We start from the raw sequence: 25,473 nt of genomic DNA on the forward strand, positions 1-25,473 counted from the left end.
AGAAGGTTGATAGTACCACCAGTTTTGTTGCTGACCAAATAAAATGATTATGTTCTGTCTCCAGTTAAGAACAGCACTGGACAAGATTGAAGAGATGGAAATGACCAATAGCCACCTAGCCAAGCGGCTGGAGAAGATGAAGGCCAATAGGACAGCACTTCTGGCCCAGCAGTAGGGAGGTCGCCCTTTGGCCTGTGTGCAGCTCCGTGGGGCCTCGCTCAGTGGGACTGACCTTTTGTATATTAACACAAACCCATTTCAGTACTGTTTGAGTTTTGTCATTAAAACAGGCACCTTTGTATTTTATAATTTATGAGAATGAAGCAGGTTTGAATCTTCATGAATGAACACTTTGTATTTTGTTTGTAGTTTTATTCTAGACTAAGAACTGGTCCATGCTGTTTTTATTTTTAATTTCCGTAATTTTAGAATCAAGTTTACTCAGCATTTTTCCCCCAGATGCCTCAGTGATTGGGCACTCGGAGGCCTTGGCTGGGGTCTGGAGAACAGCAATTCTGAGTGCTCACTGAGACACTTGCTGGAGACCTCAGAAAACACAAGTGCCTTCTGCACAGTGCGGTGCAGACTTCAGTGACCTCCAGTGGGAAACAGACATTTACCCTTCCTATCAGCATTTATATTTTAGTGAAGAAAACAACTTCACAGGTTGAGAATCTGCATTTCACTCAAATTTGTTTGGCGAGAAAAAAACCTTGTTTTGTAAAATATTTAAATTTATATAAGAAAATGTTAGAATACATGGGCAGTGTATATAAAACTTGCTTCACTGCATGGGGCAGGGAAGTCCAAGACTTTTTACTCTTAAAGCAAGAGTCGGGTCCTTAGTCTTCCATATCCACTGTGCTGTACCTTGTAAAGTATTTTCATCTGCTGCTTATTTGTGAAATGAAACCTCAGACATCTTACGGCCCTAAGGTGGAGGGAGGGGCAGGGCAGGCAGGTAGGAAATCTGCCTGAAGATTCTATTAAACACACTTTTGCCAACCATGATTGGCTGCTGACATTTATTTTGATACAGGAGCCTTTAAAAGCAAATCATGGTAACTATATCCCTCCTGTCTTGCTGCTCTTTTCTCTCTGAAGGAAAAATAATATAGAATATAGAATTTTTTCTTCTAAGAACTTTTCATCTAAAGGCACCCAACTTGAAGTTAGTTTTGTTTTTAATCATCAAGTTATAAATATATCCACTTTGCAGGGTTTGTGATGTTCTTCTGCTGTCAGAATCAAGGTGGTTTTATGGAAATGATTATGTAGCTTCAAATGCTTAGACAAAATATATTGGGGAAAACTTTAATGAATTAAGGCCATTTAAGATAATAAAACTAGACTTGAAACTAGATAATAAACTCAGAAGTGAATAAATCTTCAATAATTGTTCCCTTCTTTAGAGTAATTAGCCCTTCATTTAAAAGATATGGAAACCAATCTCTTGAAGTGAACTGACTTCCTGAAAATTTTCTAATCATGAGAACAGTTGCGTGGCTGGTGGTGGGTGAGAGGATGTTCTGAAAATGAAGATTTACCCTCCCGTCCCCCAACTGGAATTAACACAGTGTGGTCCATCTCTCCCCTGGGAAACCACACTCAAGGTCACTTGCCTGTGCACCCCCTGGGCTCATGGAGCCTCATTTCTGAAATGCCCCAGTCTGCTGTTCAGAGTTTTAACTGCCAGAAACTGATCTTGCCTTTTTTATAGCATGACAAATGTGTTGCTTCCATTCTGTTGTCCCAGTCTTTCATATGAAACGGCTTCATTCATATTTTGTTCTTTTCTACAGAACTTTATTGAGTCCTCTTACAGTGGTACTTCAGTTCATGAACTTAATTCTTTCCATACATCTAGTTGCAAACCAAATTGGATGAGAACTGAATCAGATTTCCCCATAATGTCAACACTGCGCCTAACCAGTGAATTTGTCACACAATTCAGTTTCCGACTAAATTGTAGAAAGAACTAAGTTTGTGAACTAAGAAACCACTGTACCTGTATTTTATATTAAAACTTCAGGCAGTCTTCCTGTGCTGAAGGCTCTATTTCTATCAATGTAGGTTAATATTAAGGTGGCATATTTTGGCACTTAGGAGTTTAAATATATACTTTTACATTATTCTTCAAACAAGAATGCCTAGAAATTTCTTAAGTGGCTAGTAGTCATAGCCATTAAGAGAGTAGACCAACTCAAAACGTTTATACCAGTAAGAGAATGGATTAGGACTATTTTCTTCCCTCAAGTTTTTGTCTTAATAAATTAGCTTTGGTTACTGAAGATACAGATTCTTCTGTTTTTGGGAACCAGAGATCGAAGGGATACAGATTCTTTTTTTTGGTTTGTTTGGTTTGTTTGTTTTTCTGGTACCAGGGATCGAACTTGGGTCCCTGTGCTTGTGCAGCAGGAGGCAAAACCACTGAGCTAAATCTCCAGCCCGGGATACAGATTCTTAATTCAGCCTTTCTCAATAGCTGATGTTAACAGTCTTTTACTTGTTCAAGTCTTCTTTTAATAGGCATCTGGACTGACACACACACATATATAGCACTTAATAGAAATTTACCAGAATACAGGAAGAATCAGAGAATGATCTAGGAAACCTTCAAGATCTTTTCAGAATTCTTAATGGTCCCTGAAGAGCACTATCAGATTTGCAATGGCTTTCAGACTTCTTTTGGGATTCCTGAACAGAGTTTGGTATATGAAAAGCAAAAATAGATTTAGAAAAATTTTCATGTGTAATGAAGGAAATCACATTAGGACACATCTGACAATTTATTTACAGTCAATCCACTGTGCATGAAGGTATGCTACTAGTGCAAATATTCAACCTCAAGTCCTACCTACAACATTGGGATACAAAACAAAACACCTCAAGACACCATAAATGATCATATTTAACACCTTTCAAAGACTTTGTATAAATCTGGCAGGTTAGCAAGTTGCAGGACATTTCCATCTTCTGTGAAATGTTTTGGAGGCGTTAGGTGTAAGCGGAAGGCTTTGTAGATGATGTGTTCCACAGTCCACTTCCAGGGGTTTAGAGTAGAGCCAGACACTTCACTCTGGAATGGACGTTAGATGTCATAAGTCTCCTGGTACAAACTGGCTTTCTGGCTGATGGGATGGGCACTGGGTCTGGAAAGTCTTTGTGGCTTGTAATGGGCTGTGTGGTCTAGACTTGGTAAGTGGCCTCTCTACACCAGTTTTTTGGGGAGCCCACAGGCCTGAACATATGGAACAAAATTTTTGAGGGGAAAAATCTCCCATCTCCCGTGGGACCTCTATTCTATTCAGGGAGGATGTGCTGACAGTAGCAGCATCTAACACACTGTCTGATCCTGACTGATGTCTGGACGGCAACAGCTGGAAATACCTAGCTCACCAAGTTCAAGCTGCCATGTTTTCCTAAAAGCTCCACAGATGAAAAAAATGATAATTTTGTCTTGTCATTCCTCTCCTAAGCTTTAGTTGACTCATGTACACAAAAATGTTGTCATCTGTCTTTTCCCAGAAGTATATTTTTCCAATCAAAAAGATATTCTTAGCAGTTTGTCAAGTGCGTTGCCTTGTCTTCTTCACTGGAGTGAGAAATTTCTTAGAAGCAGTAGCCAACAGATCCAGAACTGAAATCTCTGCTCTGCCACCTAAAGGCTCTGGGAATCCTTGAGCATGCCAGCTGTCCTGTGGCTTCCTCATGGATGAAACTGGAGCAGACCACTTCACCTCAAGGGATGGTTGTAAGCAATCACTAGGTGATGATATGTTCAAGTGGGTATCCTGTGGTTCTTACATTATTTCTACCCTTTTCTCTCCCCTTCCCTGATGTTCTGATTCAAAAACATTGTTATCTGACTAGAAAAAAGACAAACTAGGAACCCAATCCAGCTGATCTGTGAGGGGAATTCTAGAGCCTTGTGCAGTGGTGAGATGTAAGGCAGAAACAGACTAGGGAGTCTGACCAAGAATCTGAAGACTTGGACTTAACTGCCTACAAAAGCAGCTACAGACCTAGCAGCCTTGGACAGTCTAACTCAGGTTCCTCTCTTACCATGATGGCTTGTGCTGTACATCTGACAGCTTTTGAAATCATTCTGGAGGTAAATGTTCTAGACCAGCAAAAGGAAATAAACAAAAGCTGGCCACTGTGTTTGAACCTTGTTATATACAGTGACATGAAAGGCTGTGTGGGGGCCCATCCCATTCCTAGAGCGCCAGTGTTCGTTACTACAGTACCTGCTGGCTTGAGAGGGTCGACTCCTCTGATACATACTGCTTCCGGATGGAGTAAAACATAGCACATTCTTTACTGAGGCTTTCAAAACATTCCTTTTCTTCATCCCAATTTACCTGTTTCAAAGAATTCAATACTTCAAGACAAGTAATACTTTAAACATTTTCATTTCTAAATGTGGCTAAAAAATGCAATGTGGCTTTTTAGGCATTAAAATTATACATTGGATTGCTAAGTAATTATTGATGAATATTGGTGATCATGGGGCTGCCAGCTGTTTTACCCTTATCATCGATAGTTCAGATGGAGATGTGATCATGCACCCTCTCCCTTAAGTACACATAAACATACCCTTACTATCTGTTTGATTATTTACCTCTGTGGCTAGTCGAAGAATAAAGATAGGCAATCCTTCCAAAGGGGGCACATAGTTGTCAATCAGAAGGGGTAATCCAATCAGGTTCCCTTCCTGCAGGGGGAAATGGCCAGAGGGGTTAAGAAATAATGCTGTTACAGTTTAAATGGACTACATTTCTCTGTAGTGCTTCCCCAGGCCTTGTCCTCAGACCTGCCACTTTGGGATTCTAGGTATTCGGCTGGGCTGGGCACTGGGGGCAGAAGAGCTAAGCAGTTAAAACAGCTTTCTGTTCTGACGTGCAGCAGAACAATCTTTCCTTTGGATCTGCTCACTAATCGAAGAAGGCATCAGGATGAAAATCCCCAAAGAAAGGGTAATACGAAGAAACTGGAGGAAGTGCTACAGTCTTATTTACTATGGCCTTCTGGGACTCTGGGATTCATCTCCCCCTCATATCTGGGTCCTTCATCTTGAGAACAAAAGTGGCATGAATGGATGATAGTATAGTTTGTAACCTAGAAATGCAAATGGGGAGTGGAGAGGATGTTTCAGGTCACATGCTGCTTCTGGGAGAGGTCTAGTCTTCTGGTCCTCATACAGGAATGTAACTCATCTGAAGAATACAACAAAAGTATAAGAATTGCCATCATACCTCATCAATTTCCAAAGAGAAATAGTCTGCCAGCATTTCAGCTTTCTTTTTCAGAAACTCAACTATGTATTCAGCAAGTCCTTCTTTGGGACCATCTTCCTCAGTCCAGCCACTCTCAGGACTTCCTAAGGCAAGCATGGCAAGGTCAAAGAGTGGTGCTGGCTCCTAGAAAAGAGTAAGAACCTTACGGAGCAAGCCTTAACAGGATATCCAAAAGAGGCCTGAATTCCCACAAAAGTATTATCATAATAGCCACAAAACCATTGTCAGGATAGCAAGTGAAAAACCACAACACTGATTGGCCGCTTCCCCTAAAGGAAATGCCTGAACAATTCACAACAAAACATCTTTCTTGTCAATGGGCATTTCAACAAGAGAAGATGTGCTAGCCTGTATCTGGGCAGTGGCACACACTTGTAATCCTAGCTACTTGGGAAGCTGAGGCAGAAGGATCCCCAGTTAAAGGCCAGCCTGGAAAACTTAGCAAGACCCTGACTCTCTCAATCAATCAATAAATAAGTAAATAAGCAAATAAATGCTTAGTGGTAGAACACTCCTGGATTTAAATCTCAGTACCACCCCCCCCCCCCCAATCAGACAGGGTGAATCCATGGGGAGGTTCTTTTACGTAGCCTTAAGGACTCAACTTACTTTCATATTTCTAGAAAATAACTAGGCATATCCTTTTTACTGCCTCAATCATAAAGCAATTAGAAGGCAGAATTAAGTTGAATGACATTTGAGTGAAGTATATGGGGAAGAACAATGAAAGCTATGGTTAAAAATAACATGTAATAGCTATCTTTTTTTTTCTTCTGATGTTACTGTTGTCATACTTTTACATGTTATAAACATACAGTACAGTGCTGTTTTCATAATGTGACTCAATGAAAAGGATATAAAAATCCTAAATGTTTATATATACCGGTACAACAAGAGCTTTAAAATATTAAAAAAAAAAAAAATAATAAGATAACTGCAAAGAGAACTAGCAGATTCACAATATCCCTTTTTCAATAATTGATAGAAGTAGAAAATCAGTGAGAATATAGAAGACTTGAGCATCACTATAAATTTGATACGCTTAAAATTTATGGAGCATATAAATTCTTCTCAAGTACACAGAGAACATATGAAAAATCTCAATGGGTGTAAAAAGAGTTCATGTATGTTTTCTGACAAAAATGGAATTAAATTAAAAATCTGTAATCTTTGGAAAGTTCCTACGAGATAAAAACTAAATTACACAGTTCTCAATAATCTATGGGTCCAAGAAGAAATGAAAAGGAAATTATTAAGTATTTTGAACTGAGTGAAAATGGTATGTTAAATTTTGTGGGAGGCTGGTAAAGCAGTTCTTAAGGGAAATTTATAGCACTTAACACCTATAAAAAAAGGATTCAAACAAGTCACCTCAGCTTCCAACTTAAAAAATGTGAAATAGGGCCGGAGATTTAGCTCAGTGGTTCCGCTGCCTGCTTAGCAAGCACAAGGACCTGAGTTCGATCCCCAGCACCAAAAAAAAAAAAAAGTGAAATAGAAGACAAAACCAAAATAAATCAAAGAACGGAAATAATAAAGATCAGAGCAGTTATAAATAAAACAAAATCAAGAGAAAAACCTTGCCAAAAAATCTTAATAAACCTCTTGCCAAACCAAGTTAAAAAGAGACTTAAAATTGCTAGTATTAGGAAACAGAAGTTACCCTACCAAAAATCTATAGGTACTAAAGAGAAATATTAACAAATTCCTGCCAATACCTTTGAAAACTTGGATTAAATGGATAAGTTTATTGAAAAAAAAAGCCAAAACTTAACCAAGAAGAAATAGATAACTCTGAATATCTTTGTATCTAGTAAAGAAATTGAATTTGTAGCAAAAACATTTTCTTACTAAAATCTCCAGGTCCAGGTGACTTCACTTATGAATCTACCAAACATTAAAGAATAACACCAATTCTATACAGTCTTTCAAAATGGAAAAGAAGATACTTAACAATTCATTAAGTAAGGACAGCATTACCTTAATACTAAAACCCCATAAAGACAATACAAGAAAGCTACGTGCTAGAAACATTCTTGAAAAAAAGATGCAAAAATTACAAATAAACTTTTATTAAATAAAATCTGATAATAGGACAGTACATACTGACCAAGTAGTGTTCATCCAAGGAATGCAACATTGGTTTAACACACCCAAAGCAGTCATTGTATTATACTATATTAATAAACTAAAAAAGAAAAATCATATGATTATCTTAGATATAAATACAGAAAAGGAATTTGAGTAAACTAAACACTATTCCTAAATAAAAACTCTAAGCCAGGGCTGGGGATTTAGCTCAGGGATGCTGTGTCTGCCTCCCAAATGAAGGTCCTGAGTTTGATCCCTGGTACCGGAGAAAAGGAAAACAAAACAAAACACCAAAAGCCAATAAGGAACAGAAGGGGGCTTCCTCACCCTTATAAGGACACCTATGAAAACACAATGGTTATCATCATATTTAATGATGAAATACTGAATAGATTCTCCCTAAGATCAGGAAACAAGTGATGGAGTGCCATTCTTACACTTCTCTTCAACACTGTACTGAAAGTTTTAGCCAGTACAGTCAAGAAAAATCCATCCAGATTGGACAGAAGAGGTAAAACTTCCTTTTTCCTCAGATGATATGATTACGTAGAAAATCCAACAGAATCTATAAAAATGTTACTAAAGCTAGTAAGTTTAGCAAGGTTGCAAGGAATCATATCAATGTATAAAATTCAGGTGTATGTCTACATATTAGTCATAAATAACTGAAAACTGAAATTTAAAAAATTGTTTACCTTTTATAATAGCATAACGTATGTGAAATACTAAGGGATTAACAAGTTTTTCTCAGATCTACAATTTAACAACAATCCTAATTTAAAATTCTAGTAGGCATTTTTATAGAGTATGTCAAATAAAAATGTTCTAAAGATAGGCAGTATGATTTTTTTACTCTAAAATTAGGTACTGAAAGTCTTGGAAGAAATGGACCAAAATTGTTAGGGGCACAGGGATGTAGCTCAGTAGTGGAGTGCCTGGCTGGCATGCACAAGGCCCTGGGTTTGATTCCAGCACCACAAAAATAAATAGTTACTAAGGGCTGTGTTTTGACCATGGTTTTACAGAATGTTTATTTCCATTTATACTTCTTTCCAAGTTTAAGTAGATATATATCTACTTCTATAATAGTAACATATGTTTAAGTTGGCTATCAAATGACTATTTGGCTAAAAGATACAAAAGTACTGTAATTAGATACCTCCATATACAAAGTATACAACACAGAAACTGTTAAGCAGCATATTTAATAAATTTTAATATACTACAAACAAGATACTATAGAATTCCTATTTTCAGAAATGACCAGTTAAAATTTCAGAAGTGATGAGGCTTAATAAACTTACCGATAACCTTAGAACACCAAAATTGGCAAAGTCATAAATGAGTATCTGGTAGAACAGTTCTTCACTGAAAACAAAAATAAAGTGACCTTAAGCAAAAGCTGAATCCATTTTTGGAGCCAACCAATAGGGACAAATGGGAGAAGTAATCCTTGAAATACAAATGGGCCATATTGATGGTTCTACCTGGCTATGGAACCTGGTTAATTAACAGTCTAACAAGATCTCTTATTCTTCCAGACAGCTGGAATTTCCAATATCTCAACAGGGATGTGGGGGGCCAGCCTCCAAAGACAGGTTTGAATACTAAGTCTGGTTTGTCCCCACTCTTCTGCTGCAAGAGAAAATCGGCTGTAAGAGATTTTTAACACCATGTGTGAAACTTAAGAAATTTTTTTGTTTGCTTACCATTTCCCCTACTTAAACCTGTAAGTCACTTTACCCCAGATTTTAGAATATTTGGATATATATAAGTTACCGCGGGGATAGGCCCCATATCTAAACAAGAAATATATTTATATTTTACATAAACCTTAGACACATAACTTGAAGATTATTTTATATAATATTTTTTAAAAATCTGTGCATGAAACAAAGTTTCATGGTGTGCAATTTTGCCCTGTAGCATCATGTTGGTATTCAAAAACTTTGATTCTGAAGCATTTTGGATTTCAGGTTAGGGATGTTCAACCTGTAGCTCCAATTCTGGCAATGGCCTGGACTTTTGTGAAGTGAAAACCTGAATACAACTGTGATTTGGAGCCTTGGAAGTCATGCACTTAGATATACTGGGGGAAAAAAAAAAGCAAAAGGAGTACAGTTTCTAACAGAGTAGTAAGTGATAGCTCACTATACAGCCCCAAGGACTCTCAAAACAGATAATGGAACTTGAAAAGAGCTATACCAAGAGGGCTTCCAAGCCTCAAAAGAATGAACTGTGAGTATCTGAAGAGCTATGTGAGCCAACAGTAAGCTTTAGGTTTTTATCTAATGTGCCAAGTCCAAGCAATGTATAGTGGCGGCCCCATTCACAAGACCAAGAAGAACTCTGAGGCCACAGCAGGGCTTGAAGGAAAAAAGACCCACAGTAGATAAGTGAAGTCAAGTACATGCAAGGTGGCAGGATCTTTCTACATGTATTACCTAACTGGGAACATATTTAATATAGGTTCTACACTCAGTAGGAGCTGATCTACCAGGGTCCCTGGAAACTACAGAAATATCACCAGCTATGAACAAAACATTATGGTTCTGTAGGGTCACCCTTCATGTGCTAATCAACACTACTGGCTTGTCTGGTGGTTAGAGTAACCCTGTGGTACATTTGCAAAGCTACAAAGCATCAGATTTTCTTGCTCCCTTGTAGTACCTATGCTACAAAGCAGATAGTATAATTATCTTACATTCTAAGCCCTCAACACCTGGTCCACAGCCAACATTTAACTGAGTGTTGAGCCTTTACAGAGGATTAGAATTCTTACGTTATCTCTTAATCTTGCAAAAAACCCCACCAAGTTTAAGTAGTAATATCCCAAGTTACAGTTGAGAAATCTGAGACCTACTCTAGGAAAATACCTTCCTCAGAGTTATATAAATGGAAAATGGTCAAACCTGATTTTGTAATCACATCCGTCTGATTCTCAACCCTGTGGCCTTTCCAACCACTTCATCCTGCTTTCCCCAGCTTCCTGTGCCCTGTGCCATTCTAGTAGAGTGATGGTGAACCTTTTAGAGCTTTCAATTGATACAGCCAGCTATGGCACGCATGACATAGGTTTGCCACCACTGTTCTAGTGGCTGTTCTAGAACAGTGGTTCTTATTTTTTCACATACTCACTGATTTACCTAAGCTTGGTGGTGTTGAGAAGATACAACTTGGTCTGATGCTGGGCCAAGGCCCACTGAGGATTCACACAGCCCACAAAGGAGTGGTTTTGGAGCATCTCCCGGAGAGCTGGAAAACAAAATCCAAACAAAAACCAGCTAAGTTATGGAACCCTACCAACACTGTTTCATACACCACAGTTCCAAGCACCAGAACTGCACACCAGACAAGCAAAGGTGCTGAACTCAGCCTCCTGCTGAAGACAAAGCAAATACAGAACACATAACTGATTGTTTAAAATGCAACAAATATTTCTCAAATATTATGGAATACACACAGATAAAAATCAAAGACAAAGCAGGAACCTAGAGAAGTAACGAGAGCTCTAAAGCTAGGTTTAAAGATCAGAGGAATCTCAGGAGTTATAAACTTTAGTTTTCACAGGCTCTGTCATTATACAAAAGGAAGACAAAACCCTAGAGATGGAATGCAATGGGGAGTCAAACAGAAGATCATTTCCCCATGTGTGAAGCTGAGATCCCAAGGGCCACACCCTGAGTGAAAGAGAAACTACTATGCTCTGTGCCCACTCTACTCTCCCTCAAATGGCAGCAAAAATGCCACCTCAAACTTTGGTGTTGCCAAGTGGTAAAGAAAAGTAACTTCCTCGAGTGTGTAATCATAAACTGGTCTTCATATGCTTTTGCAGCCAGAATTTACAATAAATAGACTGCTTGAAAACCTTACATGGACATTTTAGTTTAAAATGATACCAGGTCTGATTGTTCTTCCATATCCCTAGTAGAATCAAAAGCAAATTATTCCTGGAGAAATCTATCTTCAATCTAGACATAGTATCAAGAACTAGTCTATGAAGCAACTACAAGATGAGATTTGCAAAGGTTTGAGCTTAGAAATATCAATAAAGAATAAGTTAAATCAATATGTTCAGTATGACCAAGAGGTATTAAAACTATGAGTAAGCAGCAGGACACTATCAAAAATGATCAAGAAGGTTTCCAAAAGAACCAAATTAAAATCCTACAACTGTTGTTCTAAATACAATTTGAAATCAAGATGGACATAACAGATTAATGTTGACAAGGTAATTAACTGGAAGGCAGATCTCAAGTTATCTGAAACAAAGAAGTAAAGAAAAACTATTAAAAAAAGAACTTATCTAAAGTAACATGGACAATAATAAATATATCATTTAATTTCTGGAAGGGATGGAGAAGGGAGGCTAATAATATTTGAAGACTTTGAAGACAAAATATTTGAGTATCCCAGAAGTGATGAAAAATGTCAAATCACAGTTCTATAAAAGACAACAGAACCTATACCTGACACGTCGATCTACTGCAGGATATTAAGAAAAGATATGCTAAAAACACTCAGAAAAGAGAGGTCACCCCCTAAGTATTAAATATAAGACTGATGGCTGAATTTTCCACTGTAACAGGAGAAATCAGAAAAAGCAGAAAAATACCTTCAATGGTCTAAGGAAAAACAACTGCTGGTCTGGAATTCTAAATCCAACAAATACTTTTCAAATAAGGATGAATTACACAAGGCAAACTCAGTTTGCCACTGCCACTATCTGAATGTTTGTGTCCTTCCAAAACTTGTATGTTGAAATCCTAACCCCAAAGCGATACTATTAAGAGGTGGTGTCTTGGGAAAGTGATTGGCTACATCTTCGTGATTGGGATTAGTGCCCCATATATAAAAGACCACAGAGAGCCAGGTAGGCTGTTCCATCACATAAGAACACAGCTAGAAGACATCATCTGTGAGGAAATATGCCCTCACCATACTATGAAGCTGCCAGCATGTCAAGAGACACCTCAGCCTCCAAAATTGTAAGGCAAATTTCTTCTGTTTATTGAGCCATCCATTCTATGGTAATTTGTTAAAGCAGTCTGAAAGGAGCCACCAAAGAACCCACACAAAAAGATGTGCTTCAGGCAGATGATGAAAGGTCTAAGAGGAAGAACTGAGAAAATAATATATGGTAAAATAAAAATAAACTTACAACTATGATACTGAATTAGATGATCAAGTAGAAACTGGCATCTAACAACATACCCAAATCAAATTCAGATGAGACTCAAGTATAAGCTTTTCAGAAGGTAATATAATAGTACATATTTCCCTAGCACCACAAATACACATACACACCCATCTACTCCCACATACAGTATGTCTTTAATCATCACAGAGGAAGAATTTCTTAAGATTTAAAAAAAAGCCAGTTGGGCGCAGTGGTATATGCCTATGTCCCAGCTACTTGGGGGGCTGACAGAATAATTGCCTGAGCCCAGGAGTCTGAGGCCAGCCTGGGCAACAAAGTGAGACCCTATCTCAGAAAAATCTCCCAAACCAAAACAAACATAAAAACCACAACAAAAAGACTGTAAAGAACAACTGATCAAATCTGCCTACACTAAACCAAGGAATTTCTATTCATAAAGTAAGTGTTCATAAAAGAATAAGTCCTAAGCTGGAGGATATTTTCACGTAACTGATTACTATATAGAATACCTCTTAAGTCAGTTAGAAAAAATAAAAAACAGAAAAATGGAAAAAAACTCAAACAGGCCCTTAACATAAGAGGAAATATATTTACTAACCTTTATTACTCACCAAGGAAATACAAATAAAAACCACCATCAGATACAGTTTCACAATACCAACTGGTAAAAAGCAGTCTCACAATATCAAATACTGGAGAGGAAGAGCAAATAGAATTTCTGTACGTGGTTGGAGAGAATGTAAATTAATATGACCCTTTAGAAAACAATTTGTCATTTTACGATCCAGAAGTAACTCTCCTATACAAAATCCCCTAGGAGTAGAGCTTCCCAACCTGTGTGCCACCCCAGGGATCAACTCAGGGTCAGGAAGCAGTGCAAGGATGTGAGAAGGCAGCCAGGGCCTGAGGCCATGAGTCATCCAAATGTCCTCCAGCACAATGAATGAGCTACATATTCAGAAGCAGACTCTATTCCACAGATAAAGTAAGCCAGAGCTTATTTAACAAGATGGATGTCTTAGGAATATAATGTGTAAGTGTGTATTCATATACAACAAGTACAGAATAATTCCATTTATATAAAATATTAAGGGTTGCAAAATGAAACAATTTTTTAAAAATACAAATATAGCTGGCAAAACTATAATAAAAAGGAAGGAAATAATTATAACATAATTCAGAGTAGTAGTTATCACTAAGGGAGAAAGGAAGGGGACAGGACAGGGAAGCAATATATAGGTATTTCAAAAGTGACAGCAATATTGTTTCTTAAATAGGCGATGTTCTTGAAGGTATTCTTTTTTTTTCTGCAGATTCTACATATATATTATAAATATGACTTTGTATTTATCTACATTTATATATCTGTATGTATATGTGTATATACATAAGTTATTATTATTACCATTAGTGCTAGAGATTGAACCCAGGACCTCACATAGGCTAGCAAGTGCGCCCACTGAGCTACATTCCCCAGCAACCCTATACTATTATATTTAATGAAAGAACTAAACATCCCCCCCACCCCCAAAAAAGGAAGAGGGGCTAGAGGAGTTGGAGAAATCAGGGAAAGAATGAGGGGACAGCAACAAGCCTGTGCATCATGTTTTTACCATACCTTTTCTTTAACATTCTGGGCACCACAGGTAAATTCTCACATTATTATATAAGCTCTGTGACTATCCTGCCTCCATAAAAGAGGCTTATTTTCCTCATTTTTAGAATAAGTGTTCCCCTCTGTTACCACTGGAAACTCAATGTCTCCACAGGATGTTCTGTGTAGGCGGAAAATGATTATTTTAAAAGCTGGAGAACATCAAATACTCTTGAATAATGAGGCACTGGAGGGAAGAGAAAGCAGTGTAATTCACTAAAAAGGGGTCAGAGATTTTTTCATGCAGAATGTTCGTGGCCTGCTCTGACGCACTTGAAGCTACTGGAGTGCAGCCTTGCCAGCAGGGAAGGTTGGGGTGGGTAGCATCTATTTACCCAGCACAGCACTCTTCTTCACTGGGCCTCTTCATGATTCTTATCAGGATGTATTTCACTCCTATCCTAACATCCCCACAGCCCTAGAAGTCTGTATGCATTTCCCTGTCATTCTGTAAGGAACAAAATGGGGCAGAATCCTCCTGTGCTTCAAAGCCAGACCACGAATCTGACTTCAAAACAGTGGCCTTGGGGCTTAGCTTGTTGTTCCCAGAAGAGCAAGTAAAGCCAAATCTAAAGAAGGATCCAGAAAGAAGAACCCAGCCCACTGGTTCCTCATGCCTATCTGCAGAGTAGAAGCTCCCATGCCCTGATGGACACCTCTATGTCTGAAGATCCCAACTTTGGCTGAGGGGATCAGAATCACAAGGTACATTTATCCTGCACAGGGCAGTGACCTGATTTTGCATTTAAATACTGGGTGAGGCTTCCTGTGTGAAGGCCATTGCCAATGACAACTCACTATACAAGGCAAGTACCTCCACCCCCCAGACACAGGGTCTTGCTTTGTTGCCCAGGCTAGCCTCAAACTCCTAGACTCAAGGGATCCCTCCACCTCAGCTTCCTGAGTAGCTGGGACTATAAGACTACACCATGCCTGGCTCTGGGCCTGTTTTGGATTGTTGGGATGTTTCAAATAACTTGTCCACTTTGTCTTCCATTTCCTCATTTAAAATACAAGATAACAGCATCTGCTCTGTCTCCCTCATAAAACTAAGAGACAAAAATGAGATAACATGTAATCACTTTAGCCTTAACAAGACCCTAAACCTGACCACACTTGATATATATGTGTGAGGGTGTGTGTGTGTGTGTGTGTGTGTGTGTGTGATATAACTACTGTGAGGAGGACTGCTGAAGAGATCAAGAAACAGCCCACCTTTCTTTTTTTTTTTTTTTTTTTTTGGTACTGGGGATCGAACTCGGGTCCTTGTCCTTCCAAGGCAAGCGACAGAACCACTGAGCTAAATCCCCAGCCAGCCCACCTTTCTTATATTATTTAAATTTGAAAGTGCTTCAAAAGCTCCCAATTTCAAAGTTAATATTGGAGGGAAAGAGCCAATAGAACAAGTCTTTATGGAAATAAAAATCAGAAGCCAACTAGCATCCATTTCTTAAACTGGCAAAAACTCAGTCACAGTACAGTTTTTATCCTGCTCAAGTGTAGTGAGGAACCCTATATGTATCTTTTGCCCAGAAAGGTAAGAAAAGACAATGAACAGGGAAAGGCAAACTGAGGCTTTTCTGAATTAACTCAGACAAGTGGTGACTGGGACAGAAAAAAAATCTGAGGCCACTGAGTCACAGCAGCCGTTTCAAAAGATTAAGGGTCAGCAAGGAAGGTACTGCTTGTTCCCTCACTGCTCCCTTTGCTCCCTTTTCAAAATTAATCCAGAAAATTATGTTTTAAGATACATTTTATAGTACAGTATTGAAATTATTTGAATCAAGAAATGTAGGCTGGGTGTGGGTGCACATGACTATAATCCCAGCACTGGGGAGGCTGAGGCAGAAAGATTGCTTGGAGCCTGAGGCCAGCTTGGACTACACAGTGGGTTCAAAGCCAGCCTGAACTACATAGCAAGACCCTGTCTCAGAAGAATCAAAAAAGAAAACAAAGAAGGAGGGAGAAAGGTAGGTAGTTAGGTAGGTATAATAGTTGAAAATGGGAGGTCATGGCTAAATTATGTACTCAGTGCAGAGCTGGTATCAGGTAGTCTCAAAAGCATTTCTGAGGAAGATAATTTACTACTTTGTCTTAGGATATAAAAATATCCACTGACAACTTACTCTGTAACTAGAGTTTTATTTATATTTGATCTCTAATCAGCACAATGGTCTTCCAAGGTAAAATTAATCTCAGCTTATGGATGAGAAAAAACTGAGGCACAGAAAGATTAAGTCACAAGTGTAAGGTCACACAGTAGAAGTAGTAGTGCCAAGGATTAAAAAAGCCTGTGAACTTTCAGCAATAGCACATCCCATTCAGTCCACAGGATATGAATTTTGGTGGTCATTACAATGCTAAAAGAGAAACAAACTGGAAATTACTGAAATGACTGCCTTACTCTGACTCCTATGATTTAATGAGAATGTCCCTTAATTCTAATTAAAATAAATTACTTTCTCGCTTTTCCTTCTCTTGTAATTGTTTTTAAACTGCTAATGCTGTGGGTTAGTAAGGGGAAGAGGTTTGCCCTGCACAGTGTGGTGGCTACCCCGAGAACATGAATGCTTTCTGCAGTTCCAAAACCTTAATGCCAGCAGTCCAGGCTCTCAGAGTTCCAGGCACTTACGTACTCTCATGTCGCCGCTCATTAATTTCTTCCTGGAGACTCAAAACACTAGTGAGGTTAATGATCCTTCTCCGAGGGGTACAAGCTGCTGTCATTTCCTTCTGGGAACCACTTTCCATCATTTCCACATCAGAGTCTTCCCGATGTCTCTTTCTATAAGAAAAGAAACCAGCAGACTATTACTCTTCCTTTTAATTTTTTAACTCAGTCAAGTTCTGTGGCATTTAGGAGATGGGAACAGATTCCCTGTGCTGTTGGCAGCTTCTACATAGCTACAGAGAGACCCCTGTGCTAGCAGCAGGCCAGGAGGATGTTTATTCTCCAGCATGCTGCTCATCTGACAAACTTCAGATCCCAAAGCTGGCCCCACAGCTGTATATAAGTAGGATGTGGAGTCTGGTTAGGCCCTGAGAGCTGTAGGGCCTTGAGCAAGTGAACTGACTGACCGACTGACCTTCCCACCCACTTTCCTTCCTCCATTCTTTCATCTATCAGACCATCAGGCACTGTTAAATACCATCTACATATAGCAGTAAAAACAGCTGCCTGCCCTCATGATGCTTACTTCATAGTGGGAGAGTAAAAAAAGCAACAGGAAAAAAAAAAGGATAGTTACTAGTAGTGATTGGTGTTAGATAACAAAGTAACAGAATGATAGGGAAGTGAGAAGAGAATGTTAGGTAAATGGACAAAGAAGGCCTCTGGCAGGGGGTGACACTTGAGACCTGAGTGACAGAAAGCCATAGGCTTCCTAGGCTGAGGAACAGCAAGGGCAACCAGAGGGGAAGAAGCTGAGTCAGTTCAGATCAGCCACAAGAGCCACAGGGCTAACATGCCATGAGGAGAAAGGAAAGTGGAAGGTCAGGGGAAGGCAGGGCAAGGGATTTAAATTATCTCCAACTTGGAATGTGAAGCCACTGAAAGGTTTTTCAGCAGAATGAGTGATGAGATATGACTTCTGCTTTAAAAAAAATTTCTCGTGTGGTGTCACATGCTTGTAATCCCAGCCTTTGGGCAGCTGAGGCAGGAAGATCACTGTGAGTTCAAGGCCAGCCTGGATTACACAGCGAGATCCTGTCCCCAAATCACCCCCTTGAAAAAAAAAGTCTTTGAGTGTGGCCTGGTATCATTTAGTTCCCCAAAGAATAAACAAATGAAATGCTTCTTCTGTAAGGTTTTTAATAAGATCATTAAATGAGATACGGTGTGCATCTGGCATACAATAGTAGCACAATAAATACCACCAAACTTTATTATTTTCTGGTAAAAATCCTTAGAAGTTGTCTTGCTAGGATAACTCAAACATGAGCAAACTGAAGGAACTCATCCAAGTCAAATGGCCGTTTAGTGCAAAGATTTCTGGTGGCCAGTCACTAAGTACACATATGGCCTTAAGCAAATGATCTCACCATGAGCTCCAAGTTTAGCATGTGTACACATTAAATACAGCCAGCCACCTTACAGATTTCAGCAAAATAATGTCCTTAGAGAACCTGCAAGGCATACGCTGGAAATGCTCAAAACTAAGTGACAGTCTTTACTACCATCATTCTTGGCCCTTTTTTCTTGCTTTCTTTCACCACTAGCTCAATTCAGGGGGTTTTATAAACTAGATTCTGAGATTTTTTTTTTTTTTTTGGTACTGGGGATCGAACTCTAGACCTTGGGCTTGCGAGGCAGGTGGCAGAACCACTGAGCTAAATCCCCGGCCCAATATAAACTAGATTCTCAAAGTGTGGTTCTTTTGAAAGGAGTGGTAACAGCTTTGGGAAGAATGAAAGAGCTATTTCAAGCGTCTCTCTAGCCACTTCTGGGATTGTGATTTATCAAATGTTTTACTAAAAACAAAGGAATCATCTTCTGCTTTCTTTCTGATGTGTTTTAAACTAATATGTAGAACCAAAGACACTGAAGATATTTCAGAGAACACTAGCGGCAGCTATCAAGTTGTGGTCAAAAGCAGACAGTGGGCAGCGCCACCGAACTCTCCCAGTGGAGGCAGAGGAGAAGTCAAGCAAGAGAAGATGCCAGTGACTCATGAAAAGCCAAAGTTATAAGACAGTTTTACTCAAGAACATGAAGGCAAGCTGCACCCTCCCCAAAAGGGCATACCTGGGGTTGCCTGGGCTAGAAGTGGGTGCTCTCTTTTCTGCTGTTTCTAAAGCACCCTTGTTTGCATCCCCCTCTGTGTTCTGACTCTTGGCAGCCACTTCACCAAGGGCTGGGATTTCAAGCATGTCTTCATCTTGCTGCCCAGCTTTGCAACTAGAACCATCTGTTTTATCCCCTGGGTCAACAGCCTGGGGCTGACTGGGCAGGGCCTTGCTCACAGGCTGCAGAAAGGCATCGAGCTTCTGTTCCCGGGAATCTGTACGGACCATCTGATAAGCATAGACCTTGTCACCACTTCCAGAAGTAGATGAGGGGGTCACACCTGGTGTAGATTTAACTATCTCCCCAGAGGAACCGGCAAGTCCTGGTAGCAAAGTCTGTATCAAAAAAGACAGTGGCAAGACTCAGAATGTGAAGGACAGAAGTCCAGGTCCCAAAATGGAACAGTACTGGAGAAAGAAGAACTAGGTATAGTCATCATTACAGAATTATTATGGAAGCAATTTAGACCAAAATTTAACGTATAAAATAAAAGGTTTATAAGCATAAAATTCATCAAACAAAGTCCTAACCTTAAACTTAGTTTAAAATGTAAATATCAGTATAAAGTTCCCATATTTTTGTCTATTTTTCTGCTACAAGAGGATTTTATTTTTCTGTTGTGGTAAAATATATGTAACATAAATAACTTTAGCTATTTTAAAGCGAGAGTTCAATGGCATTTAGTACATTCACACTGTTGTGCAATTATGTCCAGCATATTTCTCTAGAACTTTTTCATCCTCCTAAAGTTAAACTCTGTATTTATTAAACAATAACCTCCAATTTCCTCCTCCTATCAGCCTCTGACAACTACCATTCTATTTTTTATTATTTATTTATTCTATTTTTAAAATATACATGTTTTACCTCTCTCCACTGGAGAGACATAAAAATACTTACCACCCAAAAGCAATAAGGACCTCGGGTCCCAGATTATAGTCACCATACCAATCCTTACTAAAATGAACCAGAGCTCTTCAGAGAAATGGCCAACCAAGAGCATGGGATGGGAAAGTACATATTGTCTTGTCAGAAACATGGGAACTACAAAAGTAGTATAATTGGGCTGAAAGACAAAGGCATCAAAGGAAATGTGCTTCCAATGGACAAAGATGGGCTCATGTGAGCACTGTGTTTGTCACCTTTTTGTCACTGTGACAAAATACTTGAGATTAACTTAAAAGAGGAAGAAGTTTATTTTGTATTTTGGCTCATGGTTTCAGAGCTTTTAGTCCATAGTCATTTGCTCCATTGCTGTGGGCCTGAGGTAAGGCAGAGCACCATGGCAGGACATGGTCGTGCAAAGCTACTTACCTCATGGTGACCAGGAAGTTAAGAGAAAGAGAAGGAAAGAGCCCTCTCATGATTCACTCCCTTCAACTATGGCCCAGTTCCTATTTCCATCATCTCCTCAAAATATCATCATATCATGATCTTATCAGTGGAAACTTAAGAGTTCTCATGATCTAATCTCTTCCCAAAACCCAATCAGCAACTAATCCTTCAACACAAGGAGGCTTTTTGGAGACATTTTCAATCCTAACCACATCAAGCAACAATACAAAAAAAATGATCTCAATGGATTAAGAGTGTGCTTTGTTAATACTGATGAAAAAATACTGAGAAATAGAGAAAGAGGAGGGAGAAGAGGGAAGGAGAAGAGAGGGTGAAGTCACTGGAAATTGCTAGGGCATCAACTCATTTCTTTGAAAATTGGCAATTAAATAGAAAAAATTCAGCATTTGGCCTTATTTTCTAGTGGGAAACATATTTCACTATAACTAAATAACTCTCACAAATGAAATAAAGTTCTATATAGAACTACAGTCAATACAGAAAAACAATGAGAAAATCTTAAGTTTGCAATCTATGGAAAACTGACTCAGGTAATGATAATAATGCCTGGTGAAGCCATTAAGCTAGATGCTGATGGGCAACTTAAGGAATCAGGGGGTCGCCAGATGAGCCCAGGGATGAAGCATATCACCAAAATAACATAACAAGTCACCAAGCACTTCCTGCCGGGATGTGATAGGAAGAACAGGGAGTCACACATCAGGAACTCTTGCCAAGGTTTTTATCCCACTCCTCACCCTTAGGCTGAAACTTCCAAACTCCATAGGGATGTGAAAGAAACTTCACGAGGCAAAAAATTGGTCCCTTAGTTTTCCTAACCCAGGAAACTCCACTACACTTTTTTTTTTGGTACCGGGGATCGAACTCGGGACCTTGTGCTTGCCAGGCAGGCGGCAGAACCACTGAGCTAAATCCCTGGCCCTCCCCTAAACTTTTTGAAAACCACTGCCACGGAGCTGAAATCTTACTTTATGCCTTCTTTAGGGGGTAGCCTGGGGTTATGGTTTGGATCTGAAATGCTCATGCGCTGAAGCCTTGATCTTAAAGCAGCAGTGTTGAGGTGAGGCCTTTGGAAAGTGACTGGATCATGAGGGCTCTAACCTCATCAATAGATTAATCCATTGATGGGTTATAAAAGTGAATGCTCTCTCTGCTTCCCAGATATGCTCTACCATGTGTTCCCAGCCACGAAGTTCTACATTACCACATGGAGATGGAGCCAAGTGACCACAGACTACAAACTCTGAAACCATCAGTCAAAACAGACCTTTCCTCTTTTTAAGTTGATTCTTTCAAGTATTTTGTCATAGTGACAGAAAGCTAACAACAGAACAAATCAGGGATGCTAACCATATTTTCTTGACTAGTTCACCGTTCAAACATAAAAGTGGAATGATGAGGCACAGCAGAGCATGGTTCTGACTCCAACATCCTGGACTATGGGCCCAGTAATATTAGTCCTACTGCAACACTCTGCTCTAGGCACAGGGTTTTATCATTCACTCCCCCACCTACTTCTTCAGCCATATATCACATATCCATAGCAGCAACCTCATGGAGTGATTTTGTGTGCCTTCCTCACCACTCACCACTCAAAAAAAGGGGAAGACAATCATTTTCTTTTTCTTCATTAGGTTTTTTTCCTTTTATCTTCTTAATTTTTATTTTGTTGCCTTTTTATTTTTTGTTACTTTTATCTAATTCTATTAATTTTCTTTTACTCCTCAATATGACCTTTTACCTCACTTTTCTCTCATCTTCCACTACTTAATTTTTCAAATTTTACATTTTCATTCTCCCATTCCCTCCTCCTTCTATCCTTACTGGTATAACCATTAAGCTTTATTAATCTTTAGTTAGTTAACTCAATGTTATTACTGCTGAATTCTTTTTTTTTTTTCCTTTGGTACCAGGGATTGAACTCAGGACCTTGTGCTTTAGAGGTAGGTGGCAGAACCACTGAGCTAAATCCCCGGCCCCTACTGCTGAATTCTTTTCTATTGTTAATGGAGGTATAGTTGTTGCCTTTAGTTTATATTTACTGTATGTCAATATCTGGTTGTCTTAAGATGAATAGATTCTTTCTGTCCACTGTTCAACTACTTGTAACTGTCCTTCGATATGGGGGTGATTAGTTCCAAATTTACTGAGGGAGACTTAGAGACCAGGAAAGTGTAGTGACATGGCTGGTCACTCAGGTCTGTCTGACACTGAAGCCCCTGCTCTTCCCACTCTTTCTACTGCCTACCGGGGCCTGGACCGTACACTCTTCCCTGTGTAGGTGGGATCAGCCTCCTCCTGGACATATCTAATGGAAATGAAGGCATTAAAAATGCTGCCTATTCTGTTTTCAGGCAGCTTGTTTTCCTAGGAAGATGGCCCAAGTTCCCAGGTGGAGGCAGTGAGGAAGAGAACTCAGGCCATATGACTCCAGGCCCAAGGACAGTATTTTCACAATTAGGCTCAAAAAAGTAAATGTTGTGGAAAGGAAACTATTGAGATAATATTTACAAAGAAAGTTCTAAAGCACAAGGAAAAAATCTGGGCTCTCACATTTGAAAGGGCACATTTCAAAGTGGCAAATGTATCACAGAGCTGGAGATGTGCCCCACCTGAGTGAAGTACATCCTGGACGAGTTGGCACCCAGGAGCTTGCTCTCAATGTGTTGCTGCACCCGCTCCAGGATGCTCTCCTCATGCAGGAAGTGAACTTCATGTTTTGTAGGGTGCACATTGACATCCACATTCTGGGGGCTGATTTCTAAACTGGCAGGAAAAAAAAGAGAGAGCACAATTACCTCAGATTGTGCAGGATGGGGGGAAAAATCTACACATGGTATATGTTGTAGCCAGATGATCTGGGGAAGCCAAATGACAATGGTAAAAACCTCATGGTCAAGTCTAAGTGGCTGTTCAAATGTTGGCTCTGCCACTTAAGAATCATGTAGTTTTGGATAAGTTATATTATCTTTCTTTGCCTATTCTTTCATTTGTAAAGTGAGCATAACAGCATTAGCTATCTTACAGGTTTATGGTGGGGATTAAATTCATGAAAAGCAATTTGCATGTACCTGACACATTTATTTTATGATACTGTTATTATTAGCATTCTCAAACTAGTGGAATTTCTTATTATGTGACCTCAGGCAACTCACTTACCTTCCCTGGATGTTTTCTCATCTGTAAAAACAAGGTAACCATCAATCTGCCCCCTACTTACTTTTCAGTATTATGAGGATCAAAATAAGAATAGATGGAAGTGAACTTTCTACCATTAAAATGTAACTCAAGAGTCAGTTCAGAGGCTGTGCCAGCTATTAATTTACTGCCCTTTTCCCAAGTCCATCCTTTATTGCTTATTCTGATAATGGAGCTTTGTAATGTGAGGTTTTGTGGTAAATGGACAATGGAGGAAGTGGGTTTTGTGCCAGGTTTGGGTCCATGTGGTCCCTTCTTATGGGCAGTACTCCCCAGCAACCCCTTAGAGTAGTGCCTGAGGAGTACCTTATTGACCTCTCATCCATGCAGCCACATCCTCTTCAACAAGGTTCATCTCATCCCAGGAGGGGCTGAGGGAGAGTGTGGCAAGGGGACTTTACCTCAGCCATAGTGGTAATGGCTGTTCCCTACACCTGCACCCACTGTCACTTCACTTCTTATCATTCCATCTCCTTCTACTCTAATCCTATTTGTAGTTCTTTCATTAAAATTTTTCTTCAAATTGTTATGTGGTTTTATCCTCCATTCAGACCCTGTCAATACAGAGATGGAATAAGGTGATAACTCAATCTAGCAAAGGAATACACATGGGAGTTAACAAATCTACATTTAAACTAAAAACTTTTAACCATGATATTTTACTCCTCCTTTGCAAATGCTGAATTTATGATTGCTAAGTTATTTAAGTGAAGCACCGGGCAATCAAAAATAATTATGCCACACAAAGAATCTCCATAAAGCAAAAGACTCATTCATGGAAGGAAAATTGTAGCTGTTTTTGGCTTCTCAGTAGGACCGTTTTGACCCAGTAGAAGGACTGTTCAGTTTCCTGAGCACATGTGTCTACTCTTCCTGAAGGGGTTAGACATGTTAATCACTTTTCTGTCACCAACACAGCAAGGGCTCTCTTTGAGGTTCTGCCAAATTAGTGAATAAATGAAGGAAAATTGTGCTTTTTACCTGTGAGAAGGGACAGAACACCCTTTTGCCAATAGTATATGAGATTCACTAATTTTGGTACTCAGCTACTAGCAAGCCCTTCTCTTTCACAGAGGACAGCCTGACAGAATTTCTGTTCTTTTAAATCTTGGGTAAACAGTTTGATGCTACATTACCTGAGGTATAGGAATGGGTGTGTGTTTTTGGGCAAATATGCTGCATACACCGTTTCTATGGCTTTTCTCAATGAAGTTGATTCTACCAGACGATCTAAAAAATGAAAAGAAAACTAGATAACAACTGTCCTTAGGGGTGAGGCAATAGGTGCAGAGCCATACAAAGCCATAAATCACCACAGGAAGAGTGCCTCCAGAGCAATACACGCAACAGATCCCCAGGAACAAGGCTCCCTTTATGTATTATTACTTCCCAGCATCTCAGGACGGCCCTGGAAATTTCTCCTCTCATTATGTAGCAGAAAAGAGGAAAGGGTAATAAATTCTGCCTCTCTATTTCCCTTCCCTTCAGTCAGCCCACACTGCATTCTCAGATTTTTCATTCTACAAAGACATGCCAGCTACTTCTCACATGTGCCAAGTTCTGGGAAACACTATGCTGATAGATATTTTCAAACCCAAGTGGTTACCACTATTACAGATGTGCGTGCCAAATGGTGCAATGAGCCAGCAGCTAACTCTGCATAGGGAGTTCCAACAATAGGCTATCCATGCTGGGCAATGAAGGAAAAGAGTGAGTTTTCCAGAATTTCAGGCAGTATACAAATGGCTAAATGTGTGTTTAAGGTAATTTAGGAAATGACTCAGGTTTGAACAAGGTAGAAAACAATAAAGAGTGGGAGAAGACTAAAAGCAGAGATCTGTTTTCAGAAAACAGTTCTCCTTTAGCTCCAGACAGATTTTAGATGACTGGCTGATGATCTGCTGTCTTGTGTAATTATAACCAAGGA

At 39.4% G+C, this 25,473-nt stretch overlaps 2 protein-coding genes across 45 annotated transcripts in view; one reads left to right on the top strand and one right to left on the bottom strand.

Annotated features, from left to right (window-relative positions):
* Positions 1-1,008, top strand: part of Lrrfip2 (LRR binding FLII interacting protein 2) — a 114,105-nt gene extending 113,097 nt beyond the window's left edge. For all 37 annotated transcript variants that reach the window (XM_087182088.1, XM_087182123.1, XM_087182087.1 and 34 more), the window contains one exon: positions 65-1,008. In XM_087182088.1, coding sequence (XP_087038214.1) covers positions 65-175 — 111 coding nt within the window. In that variant the 3' untranslated portion in view covers positions 176-1,008. The remainder of the gene's footprint in view (positions 1-64) is intronic.
* The window catches only part of Mlh1 (mutL homolog 1), a 52,053-nt gene that overhangs the window by 2,544 nt on the left and 24,036 nt on the right, over positions 1-25,473 (bottom strand). For 5 of the 8 annotated variants that reach the window (XM_021238686.2, XM_004857887.4, XM_087182085.1 and 2 more), the window contains exons 10-19: positions 24,683-24,776; positions 22,961-23,114; positions 18,951-19,327; positions 16,843-16,991; positions 10,538-10,646; positions 8,696-8,759; positions 5,259-5,423; positions 4,625-4,717; positions 4,251-4,364; positions 2,771-3,079 (exon numbers count right to left, since the gene is read on the bottom strand). In XM_021238686.2, coding sequence (XP_021094345.1) covers positions 2,912-3,079; positions 4,251-4,364; positions 4,625-4,717; positions 5,259-5,423; positions 8,696-8,759; positions 10,538-10,646; positions 16,843-16,991; positions 18,951-19,327; positions 22,961-23,114; positions 24,683-24,776 — 1,487 coding nt within the window. In that variant the 3' untranslated portion in view covers positions 2,771-2,911. Of the gene's footprint in view, positions 1-2,500; positions 2,698-2,770; positions 3,080-4,250; positions 4,365-4,624; positions 4,718-5,258; positions 5,424-8,695; positions 8,760-10,537; positions 10,647-16,842; positions 16,992-18,950; positions 19,328-22,960; positions 23,115-24,682; positions 24,777-25,473 lie in introns of those variants that run through there. The other 3 variants (XM_004857889.4, XM_021238684.2, XM_087182086.1) reach the window with 3 other exon arrangements.

This window comes from Heterocephalus glaber, unplaced genomic scaffold (genome assembly GCF_053883595.1).
Source record: "Heterocephalus glaber isolate CG9 unplaced genomic scaffold, H.glaber_assembly_v1.0 deba00001472, whole genome shotgun sequence".
In the NCBI taxonomy this organism is placed as follows: domain Eukaryota; kingdom Metazoa; phylum Chordata; class Mammalia; order Rodentia; family Bathyergidae; genus Heterocephalus; species Heterocephalus glaber.